Source organism: Bombina bombina, chromosome 3 (genome assembly GCF_027579735.1).
Source record: "Bombina bombina isolate aBomBom1 chromosome 3, aBomBom1.pri, whole genome shotgun sequence".
NCBI classification, from domain to species: domain Eukaryota; kingdom Metazoa; phylum Chordata; class Amphibia; order Anura; family Bombinatoridae; genus Bombina; species Bombina bombina.
In genome coordinates this window covers 1,147,145,699-1,147,158,033 of record NC_069501.1, presented here as the reverse complement: position 1 = coordinate 1,147,158,033, position 12,335 = coordinate 1,147,145,699, and the positions used below count along the sequence as shown (strand labels likewise).

General features: G+C 43.6%; 1 protein-coding gene across 1 annotated transcript in view; it reads right to left on the bottom strand.

The window, feature by feature from the left end:
• The window catches only part of ARHGAP20 (Rho GTPase activating protein 20), a 320,100-nt gene that overhangs the window by 177,841 nt on the left and 129,924 nt on the right, over nt 1–12,335 (bottom strand). The window contains exon 3 of the mRNA XM_053708537.1: nt 662–832. Within this exon, the coding sequence (XP_053564512.1) occupies nt 662–832 (171 nt within the window). The remainder of the gene's footprint in view (nt 1–661; nt 833–12,335) is intronic.

The window sequence follows — 12,335 nt, the reverse complement described above, 5'->3', positions numbered from 1 at the left end:
ACACATATACACACACACACACAATATATATATGTATACTGTATATATATATATATATATATATATATCAATATCTCTATAAAAATACTTAGAACATATTCTGCTATGTGCAAAACATTGGAATGTGAAATATTTACAGTATAACAATGTATTAAAATGAATTGCAGCAATGATTCTAGCGTAAACCACAATTGTGCTCACGCGATCAACTCAAAATATGAGCGCAATTTAACCTGCGTGAAAATGATTGCGAAAACCCTTGCACAAACCCTTGCGTACCACTGTAATCTAGCCCTTAATGAGTAAAAGGGGCTTGCTCCAAAAGAGCTTACAATATACAGGTATTCTACTAGATTAAGGATTCTAGAAGTTCTCAGCTCAGCATACCTCACTTCCTTGATTAATTGCTGCACAGTATATAAGTACATTTTATATATGATACACACTGACACCAATAAATGTTTATTGCTTTAGGTGCTAATTTTTCTTTCTGCCGTTACTCAAGCTGATTAGACATCCTGATGTAACCATCATGGTACGTAATCATGAAAGCAGCTGAACTAATGTAGTGTACACCATTATCATTAAACACACAGTGCTATTAAGCAATCTGACTCAAGAATAACCGGTTATTAAATCAATATGAGGACACATTACTCACTTTGACTTTGCAATTATCATGATGTCTGTAAAGAGGAAGAGATGCCGGTCCTGAGTCTGCAGACCCGTCTTCAGCTGAACAGGGCTGTGCAATATGAATGCGCGACTGGGACAGAGAAAGGTTTGCACGAGCGGGCACGTTTCTGGACTCACAGGTGAAAAGCAGCTTTCCCTTTAAAAATACAAAAGCAGAAGTTTTAGAAAATAAAAAACAGAATTTATGTTTACCTGATAAATTACTTTCTCCAACGGTGTGTCCGGTCCACGGCGTCATCCTTACTTGTGGGATATTCTCTTCCCCAACAGGAAATGGCAAAGAGCCCAGCAAAGCTGGTCACATGATCCCTCCTAGGCTCCGCCTACCCCAGTCATTCGACCGACGTTAAGGAGGAATATTTGCATAGGAGAAACCATATGATACCGTGGTGACTGTAGTTAAAGAAAATAAATTATCAGACCTGATTAAAAAACCAGGGCGGGCCGTGGACCGGACACACCGTTGGAGAAAGTAATTTATCAGGTAAACATAAATTCTGTTTTCTCCAACATAGGTGTGTCCGGTCCACGGCGTCATCCTTACTTGTGGGAACCAATACCAAAGCTTTAGGACACGGATGATGGGAGGGAGCAAATCAGGTCACCTAGATGGAAGGCACCACGGCTTGCAAAACCTTTCTCCCAAAAATAGCCTCAGAAGAAGCAAAAGTATCAAACTTGTAAAATTTGGTAAAAGTGTGCAGTGAAGACCAAGTCGCTGCCCTACATATCTGATCAACAGAAGCCTCGTTCTTGAAGGCCCATGTGGAAGCCACAGCCCTAGTGGAATGAGCTGTGATTCTTTCGGGAGGCTGCCGTCCGGCAGTCTCGTAAGCCAATCTGATGATGCTTTTAATCCAAAAAGAGAGAGAGGTAGAAGTTGCTTTTTGACCTCTCCTTTTACCGGAATAAACAACAAACAAGGAAGATGTTTGTCTAAAATCCTTTGTAGCATCTAAATAGAATTTTAGAGCGCGAACAACATCCAAATTGTGCAACAAACGTTCCTTCTTCGAAACTGGTTTCGGACACAGAGAAGGTACGATAATCTCCTGGTTAATGTTTTTGTTAGAAACAACTTTTGGAAGAAAACCAGGTTTAGTACGTAAAACCACCTTATCTGCATGGAACACCAGATAAGGAGGAGAACACTGCAGAGCAGAAATTCTGAAACTCTTCTAGCAGAAGAAATTGCAACCAAAAACAAAACTTTCCAAGATAATAACTTAATATCAACGGAATGTAAGGGTTCAAACGGAACCCCCTGAAGAACTGAAAGAACTAAGTTGAGACTCCAAGGAGGAGTCAAAGGTTTGTAAACAGGCTTGATTCTAACCAGAGCCTGAACAAAGGCTTGAACATCTGGCACAGCTGCCAGCTTTTTGTGAAGTAACACAGACAAGGCAGAAATCTGTCCCTTCAGGGAACTTGCAGATAATCCTTTTTCCAATCCTTCTTGAAGGAAGGATAGAATCTTAGGAATCTTAACCTTGTCCCAAGGGAATCCTTTAGATTCACACCAACAGATATATTTTTTCCAAATTTTGTGGTAAATCTTTCTAGTTACAGGCTTTCTGGCCTGAACAAGAGTATCGATAACAGAATCTGAGAACCCTCGCTTCGATAAGATCAAGCGTTCAATCTCCAAGCAGTCAGCTGGAGTGAGACCAAATTCGGATGTTCGAACGGACCTTGAACAAGAAGGTCTCGTCTCAAAGGTAGCTTCCATGGTGGAGCCGATGACATATTCACCAGATCTGCATACCAAGTCCTGCGTGGCCACGCAGGAGCTATCAAGATCACCGACGCCCTTTCCTGATTGATCCTGGCTACCAGCCTGGGGATGAGAGGAAACGGCGGGAATACATAAGCTAGTTTGAAGGTCCAAGGTGCTACTAGTGCATCCACTAGAGCCGCCTTGGGATCCCTGGATCTGGACCCGTAGCAAGGAACTTTGAAGTTCTGACGAGAGGCCATCAGATCCATGTCTGGAATGCCCCACAGTTGAGTGACTTGGGCAAAGATTTCCGGATGGAGTTCCCACTCCCCCGGATGCAATGTCTGACGACTCAGAAAATCCGCTTCCCAATTTTCCACTCCTGGGATGTGGATAGCAGACAGGTGGCAGGAGTGAGACTCCGCCCATAGAATGATTTTGGTCACTTCTTCCATCGCCAGGGAACTCCTTGTTCCCCCCTGATGGTTGATGTACGCAACAGTTGTCATGTTGTCTGATTGAAACCGTATGAACTTGGCCCTCGCTAGCTGAGGCCAAGCCTTGAGAGCATTGAATATCGCTCTCAGTTCCAGAATATTTATCGGTAGAAGAGATTCTTCCCGAGACCAAAGACCCTGAGCTTTCAGGGATCCCCAGACCGCGCCCCAGCCCATCAGACTGGCGTCGGTCGTGACAATGACCCACTCTGGTCTGCGGAAGGTCATCCCTTGTGACAGGTTGTCCAGGGACAGCCACCAACGGAGTGAGTCTCTGGTCCTCTGATTTACTTGTATCCTCGGAGACAAGTTTGTATAGTCCCCATTCCACTGACTGAGCATGCACAGTTGTAATGGTCTTAGATGAATGCGCGCAAAAGGAACTATGTCCATTGCCGCTACCATCAAACCTATCACTTCCATGCACTGCGCTATGGAAGGAAGAGGAACGGAATGAAGTATCCGACAAGAGTCTAGAAGTTTTGTTTTTCTGGCCTCTGTCAGAAAAATCCTCATTTCTAAGGAGTCTATTATTGTCCCCAAGAAGGGAACCCTTGTTGACGGAGATAGAGAACTCTTTTCCACGTTCACTTTCCATCCGTGAGATCTGAGAAAGGCCAGGACAATGTCCGTGTGAGCCTTTGCTTGAGGAAGGGACGACGCTTGAATCAGAATGTCGTCCAAGTAAGGTACTACAGCAATGCCCCTTGGTCTTAGCACAGCTAGAAGGGACCCTAGTACCTTTGTGAAAATCCTTGGAGCAGTGGCTAATCCGAAAGGAAGCGCCACGAACTGGTAATGCTTGTCCAGGAATGCGAACCTTAGGAACCGATGATGTTCCTTGTGGATAGGAATATGTAGATACGCATCCTTTAAATCCACCGTGGTCATGAATTGACCTTCCTGGATGGAAGGAAGAATTGTTCGAATGGTTTCCATTTTGAACGATGGAACCTTGAGAAACTTGTTTAAGATCTTGAGATCTAAGATTGGTCTGAACGTTCCCTCTTTTTTGGGAACTATGAACAGATTGGAGTAGAACCCCATTCCTTGTTCTCCTAATGGAACAGGATGAATCACTCCCATTTCTAACAGGTCTTCTACACAACGTAAGAATGCCTGTCTTTTTATGTGGTCTGAAGACAACTGAGACCTGTGGAACCTCCCCCTTGGGGGAAGCCCCTTGAATTCCAGAAGATAACCTTGGGAGACTATTTCTAGCGCCCAAGGATCCAGAACATCTCTTGCCCAAGCCCGAGCGAAGAGAGAGAGTCTGCCCCCCACCAGATCCGGTCCCGGATCGGGGGCCAACATTTCATGCTGTCTTGGTAGCAGTGGCAGGTTTCTTGGCCTGCTTTCCCTTGTTCCAGCCTTGCATTGGTCTCCAAGCTGGCTTGGCTTGAGAAGTATTACCCTCTTGCTTAGAGGACGTAGCACTTTGGGCTGGTCCGTTTCTACGAAAGGGACGAAAATTAGGTTTATTTTTGGCCTTGAAAGGCCGATCCTGAGGAAGGGCATGGCCCTTACCCCCAGTGATATCAGAGATAATCTCTTTCAAGTCAGGGCCAAACAGCGTTTTCCCCTTGAAAGGAATGTTAAGTAGCTTGTTCTTGGAAGACGCATCAGCTGACCAAGATTTCAACCAAAGCGCTCTGCGCGCCACAATAGCAAACCCAGAATTCTTAGCCGCTAACCTAGCCAATTGCAAAGTGGCGTCTAGGGTGAAAGAATTAGCCAATTTGAGAGCATTGATTCTGTCCATGCATAGTAAGGAGTATTGGCGCGCTAGATGTACTAGGGGCCTCCTGAGTGGGCAAGACTCGTGTAGACGAAGGAGGGAATGATGCAGTACCATGCTTACTCCCCTCACTTGAGGAATCATCTTGGGCATCATTGTCATTGTCACATAAATCACATTTATTTAAATGAGAAGGAACTCTGGCTTCCCCACATTCAGAACACAGTCTATCTGGTAGTTCAGACATGTTAAACAGGCATAAACTTGATAACAAAGTACAAAAAACGTTTTAAAATAAAACCGTTACTGTCACTTTAAATTTTAAACTGAACACACTTTATTACTGCAATTGCGAAAAAATATGAAGGAATTGTTCAAAATTCACCAAAATTTCACCACAGTGTCTTAAAGCCTTAAAAGTATTGCACCCCAAATTTGGAAGCTTTAACCCTTAAAATAACGGAACCGGAGCCGTTTTTCACTAAAAAACTCTAAGCCATCTCCGTGGAGATGTTGCCTGTACAACGGCAAAGAGAATGACTGGGGTAGGCGGAGCCTAGGAGGGATCATGTGACCAGCTTTGCTGGGCTCTTTGCCATTTCCTGTTGGGGAAGAGAATATCCCACAAGTAAGGATGACGCCGTGGACCGGACACACCTATGTTGGAGAAATACAACTAAGAAAAAAACGTGAGTGGCTGGGATTTATTTCTTTGCACTATTAAGGGGACATAAAAGATCAATACTGAAGTGCTTACATGTGCTAGAGCATGATATTATTGCACTATAATATTGCACTACTATAACTATAATATTGCCCTACTATAACTATAATATTGCACTACTATAACTATAATATTGCACTACGTTCATAGCCCTCACAAATTAGTTTACTACATAGCACATAATCTTATTACAAGGTGACACACATCAGGTAGCAGCTATAACCCTTCATCATTTTTGTAATTGCTTTTTTATACATTTTACTATGGCATAATGCACCTTTTCTCTACAAATAAATTATAGTAAATGGACAAGAAAAGAAAATGTATGCTGACCTGATAAATGTATTTCTTTCTTGACACGGATCATCATAATTACTGTTGGGAATATCACTCCTGGCCAGCAGGAGGAAGCAAAGAGCACCACAGCAAAGCTGATAAATATCACTTACCTACCCACAAACCCCAGTCATTCGAAAGGAAAAGGAGAAAGGAAATAATACAAGGTGCAGAGGTGCCTGAGGTTTATAGAAAAATAAACTGTCAAAAATAAAGGACGGGCCGTGGACTCACCATGTCAAGAAATAAATAAATGTATTAGGTAAGCATAAATTTAATTTTCTTTCTAATGACACGGTGAGTCCACGGATCATTATAATTAATGTTGGGAACCAATACCAAAGCCAGAGAATACGGATGATAAGGGAGGGACAAGACAGTTAACCTAAACAGAAGGCACCACTGCTTGAAGAACCTTTCTCCCAAAAGAAGCCAAAGCAAAAGTATCAAACTTGTAAAATTTAGAAAAAGTTTGTAAAGATGACCAAGTGGCAGGCTTGCAAATCTGTTCCAAAGAAGCTCCATTTTTGAAGGCCCCAGAAGAAGAAAGAGCCCTTGTGGAATGAGTTGTTATTTTCTCAGGAGGATGCTGTCCAGCAGTCTCATACGCCAAGCGAATAACACTCCTCAGCCAAAAAGAAAGAGAAGTAGCCGTAGCTTTCTGACCCTTGTGCTTCCCAGAAAAAACAACAAACAGGTTGTGCAACAAACGCTCCTTATGGGAAGAAGGAATAGGACACAAAGAAGGAACAATGATTTCTTGATTAATATTCCTATCCGAAACCACATTATCAGAATGAAAAATAAGAAAAGGAGATTCACACTGCAACGCTGAAAGCTCCGAAGCTCTTCAAGCCGAAGAAATAACAACCAAAAACAAAACCTTCCAGGATGACATCTTGATATCCAAAGAATGCATAGGCTCAAACGGAGCCTGTTGAAGAACTCTAGGAACCAAATTAAGACTCCAAGGAGGAGTAACAAACAAACATAGGCCAGATTCTAACCAGGGCATGACAAAAAGATTGAACGTCTGGCACATCCGCCAGACGCTTGTGTAACAAAATAGATGAAGCAGAAATTTGACCCTTCAAGGTACTTGCAGATAAACCCTTCTCCAGACCCTCCTGGAGAAAAGACAAAATCCTAGGAATTCTAACTCTACTCCAAGAAAACTTTCTGGATTCACCAATACAGATATTTACGCCATATCTTATAGTAAATCTTTCTAGTCACAGGCTTTACAAGCCTGAATCAGTCTCAATAACCGACTCAGAAAACCCACGCTTAGATAAAATCAAGCATTCAATCTCCAAGCAGTCAGCTTCAGAGAAATGAGATTTGGATAAAAGGAAGGGCCCCTGAAGTAGAAGGTCCTCCCCTAACGGAAGTCTCCAAGGCGGAAAAGGAGACATCTCCACCAGATCCGCATACCAGATTCTGCGAGGCCACACCAGAGCAATGAGAATCACTGACGCCCTCTCCTGTCTGATTCGAGCAATGACCTGTGGAAGGAGAGCGAACTGAGGAAAAACATACGCGAGACTAAAATTCCAAGGAACTGCCAGAGCATCTATCGGCACAGCCTGAGGATCCCTTGACCTCGACCCGTACCTCGGAAGCCATGAAATCCAGCTGCCCCCACTTGAGAACCAAGCTGGAAAACACCTCCGGGTGAAGCTCCCACTCCCCAGGATGAAACGTCTGTCTGCTCAGAAAATCCGCTTCCCAATTATCCACCCCTGGAATATGGATCACAGACAGACAGCAGTTGTGAGCCTCTGCCCACTGAATAATCTTGGCTACCTCTGTCATGGCCAAATAACTCTGAGTTCCTCCCTGATGATTGATGTAAGCCACTGAGGTAATGTTGTCCGACTGGAACCTGATCAACTGGGCTGAAGCTAACTGAGGCCAGGCCAGAAGAGCATAGAAGATTGCCCTCAGTTCTAGGACATTTATGGGAAGAACTGAATCCTCCAGAGTCCATAAACCCTGAGCCTTTAATGAGTTCCAGACAGCTCCCCATCCCAGCAGACTGGCATCCGTGGTCACGATCACCCAGGTAGGTCTGCGAAAACAAGTTCCCTGTGAGAGAAGATCTTGAGACAACCACCACGGAAGAGAATCTCTTGTCGCCTGATCCAGAACAATTTGCGGAGACAGATCCACATAATCCCCGCTCCATTGTCTGAGCATGCATAACTGCAGAGACCTGAGATGGAACCGAGCAAACAGAAGGATGTCCATAGCGGACACCATCAGACCAATAACTTCCATACACTGAGCCACTGACGGCCGAGGAGAGGTCTGAAGGGCAAGACAAGTTGAAGATCTTTGTTCTTCTGGCTTCTGTCAGAAAAATCTTCATTGCTGAAGAATCTATTATGGTTCCCAAGAACACCACCCTTATAGCTGGAACCAAGGAACTTTTTCCTAAATTCACCTTTCATCCGTGGGAGCGCAGAAAAGACAACAACTCTGTGTGGGAGTTTGCTAGTTGAAAAGATGGCGCCTGAACCAGAATGTCATCCAGATAAGTCGCCACTGCAACACCCCGCAACCGGAGCACCGCCAACAACGCTCCCAGGACCTTTGAGAAAATTCTAGGAGCTGTTGCAAGACCGAATGGAAGAGCCACATACTGAAAGTGTCTGTCTAGGAACACAAACCTCAGAAACTTGTGATGGTCCCTGTGGATGGGTATATCCAGATACGCATCCTTTAAAACCACTGTGGTCATACACTGACCCTCCTGAACAAAAGGAAGAATGGAACGAATAGTGTCCATCTTGAAAGACGGAACTCTAAGGAACTTGTTTACGCTCTTGAGATCTAAAACAGGTCTGAAAGTACCCTCCTTTTTGGGAACTACAAACATATTGGAATAAAATCCCAGACCATGCTCCTGTACTGGAACAGGAACTATCACTCCCAAGTCGGAAAGATCCTGGACACAACGCAAGAACGCCTCTCTCTTTATCTGGTCTACAGATAATCTTGAAATAAGGAACCTGCCCCTGGGAGGAAAACTTTAGAACTCCAATTTGTAGTCTGCCCCCCACAAGATCTGCTCCTGGATCGGGGGCAAACCCTTCATGCTAACTTTGAGTCAGTAACAGGCTTCTTAGATTGCTTTCCCTTGCTCCAAGACTGATTGGACTTCCAGGAGGACTTGGATTGTTCCTGCTTGGAAGAGGAGGGGGAAGGCTTACCTGAAAATTTTTGAAAGGAACAAAAATTACTCTGACGACTCTTCGTCTTATTTCTCTTATCCTGAGGGAGAAAATGACCTTTCCCTCCCATCATATCTGAAATAATCTCAGCTACACCCGGCCCAAACAAGGTCTTACCCTTGTAAGGAATCGACAAAAGCATAGACTTAGAGGACACATCGGCAGACTAGGACTTCAACCATAAAGCCCTGCGAGCCAGAACAGCAAAGCCAAAAATCTTTGCTCCCAATTTGATGACCTGCAAAGAAGCATCCGTGATAAAGAAGCCAACTTAGGAGCCCTGATCCTATCCTGAATCTCTTCAAGAGGCATATCTGTCTGAATAGCATCAGACTACGCATCAAACCAATATGCTGCGGCACTAGTGACAGTAGCAATACACACCGCAGGCTGCCATTGCAACCCCTGGTGAACATACATAGTTTAAAGCAACGCTTCCAATTTCTTATCCATGGGATCCTTAAAGGAACAGCTATCCTCTATGGGAATAGTAGTTCTCTTGGCCAAAGTAGAAACCGCTCCTTCTACCTTGGGAACCATCTGCCAAGACTCCCTAATAGATTCAGCTATTGGAAACCTCTTCTTAAAAATTGGAGAAGGGGAAAAATGAATCCCAGGCTTCTCCCACTCCCGTGCAATAATCTCTGAAGCACGGTCTGGAACAGGAAATACCTCCACTGCCGAAGGTACGTCAAAATACTTATTCAACTTACTAGACTTCTTAGGAGTGACTACAACAGTCGTGTCAGTCATCCAAAGTAGCCAACACCTCCTTGAGTAACAAACAAAGGTGCTCAAGCTTAAACCTAAAAGAGACAACTTCAGCATCAGAAGGAATTACACTATCTGAGTCAGAGATTTCCCCCTCAGACCTATGGGAAGAAGCAATCGACATAGCCACACCCGATTCAGACATCTTACTCACTGAATCCTTACACTTCCTCTTACGCTTCCCCTGTAACACGGGAAAAGCTGACAGGGCATCAGTTACAGCAGAAGGTATCTGGGTAGCAATGTCCTGCAAGGTAATCCCAACTGGAGAAATAGAAGGCACACAGGGCACTGCAGTAGTAGACACTAAAGTTTGGGACGTTTGAGGAGAAAGCTGCAGCATATCTTGAACAGGAGACCCCTGAACAGCATCCGCCTTAGCTAATGATGGCTCAGATTCAAAAATCCTATCCCTATAATGTAATGTTCTATCAATACATGATGAACAAAAAGGGATTGAAGGTTCCACATTAGAGTCAAAGCATAAGATACATGTAACATCTTGATCCATCTTTACCAAAATAAATCAAACTGACTTCTTGATTTAAAAAAAAAATTAAAAAACGTTACTGTCCCTTTAAATTTTAAAAGAACAAACTTTTTTTTTGCTTAAATTCCGTTTGTCTAAATAAACAAAAAACACCTTTCTTTCAGCTAATATTCTCCTAAAACCTACAGGCAGCCTCCTTACCTCAACACACCCTGCTGAGGTGCCCTCATCTAACGATCCGGACCCAGGAAAACAAAAATGGAATGCAGCCCAAGGCGTCCCAGCTAGAAACACTGCAAGCAACCTCCACTCAGGACAGCAAGAGTTCCGGAAAGGCGCGCAACTTAATTGCCGCCTCAGAAAACCACCCCTCCTATTCGTGGGCGTACCTAACAGACCAGCCGCCATCACTACTACTCAAAAAAGCTTGTAGCAACCGAAAACACGCAGCAAACACCGCTGCAAACAAACACAGAGCCTCTCCTCTACATAGTGTCTCCCAGTGCCCCAAACAGTGCCAAAATAAAAATCCCACATTGGATTTACGGTCCCCATAAACAGAAAAGTGCCATAAACCTACTTTGCTACAAAGCAATAAAAACAGGCACTAGCCTGACTCCAATCTGCCCAGCAGCAGGCCAGCTCACAAATATGAGAAAGCATACTCCCTCCATAGACCAGTGGAACACAAACGAAAGACTGACTAAACCTAATCAGGCTTTCCAGTTAGGGCAGCACCAAATATGGAAGGCACAGTGAGAATTAAACCTCACCAATTTCCAAATGCTTAAAAGCCACCACAGCTCTACTGAAGAGACTGACATGGACCACAGCTAGACCATAGAAAAAAAACAGAACAACCTGCTCTGCTTTACAAAATAACAAACTCTTGATTGAAGTTTCTTCAGACACCTAAAACTTTACCACCTCCTTGCACAGGCAAAGAGAATGACTGGGGTTTGTGGATAGGGAAGTGATATTTATAAGCTTTGCTGTGGTGCTCTTTGCCTCCTCCAGCTGGCCAGGAGTGATATTCCAAACAGTAATTATGATGATCCGTGGACTCACTGTGTCATTAGAAAGAAACCCACATTTTTTCATGATATAGTATAAAATTTTAAACAACTTTCCAATTTACTTCTTTTATCCAATTTGCTTTGTTCCTTTGGTATCCTTTGTTGAAAATCATACCCAAGTAGACTCAGGAGCTGGGAGCTAGCTGCTGATTGGTGGCTGCACATATATGCCTCTTGTGATTGGCTTACTGATGTGCCCAGCTTACTCTCAGTAGTGCATTGCTACTGCTACAAGAAAGGATACCAAGAGAGTGAAGCAAAACTAATAGTAGAAGTACTTTGAATAAATGTATGCGCTATCTGAATAATGAAAGAACAGTTTTAAACAGCTTTCCAGTTTAATTCTATTATCTAATTTGCTTTGTTCTCTTGGTATCCTTTATTGAAACACACACATATGTAGGCTCAGGAGCAGCAATGCAAGAGATAACTGCTGATTGGTGACTGCACATATATGCCCCTGATCATTGAATTACCAAGCGTGTTCAGCTAGCTCCCAGTAGTACATTGCTGCACCCTCAACAACAGGCCCAGACTTGGAAATTTGATTGGCCCTAAAAAAATGTTTGAAGATCGGGACCAGCACCCTCCATAGTCCCGCTTTCACACCCTCTACCTTGCCCAGGGCTACACATGTGCACATGGCTCCCTCTGTGACCTCAATGACCAAGGATATGGCCCTACAGCGACCCGCTGAGAAGAGTCCCAATATCCCAGCAGGCCAATCCGGTACTGCTCAACAAAGGTTGCCAAGAGAATGAAGCATGATGCTAGAAGTAAATCAGAACGTTGTATAACTTATAACCGGTATATTCAATACTTTTCAGGCCATTGTGCGCTGAGCAAATGTAACTATATTTACTACTTGCTACCAACAGTGAATAGACAGGACATACAAATAGTTCACACCTAGAAGACGACTACTTCATAATTAAAACTAAAATGTTGAGATTCAATATATTATCTCATTAACATATAGATTATAGACAGAAGCAATGCAACGTATGTCAATAAGCTTACATATTAAATCCAGATTAGACAAAAAAGGGCTTTT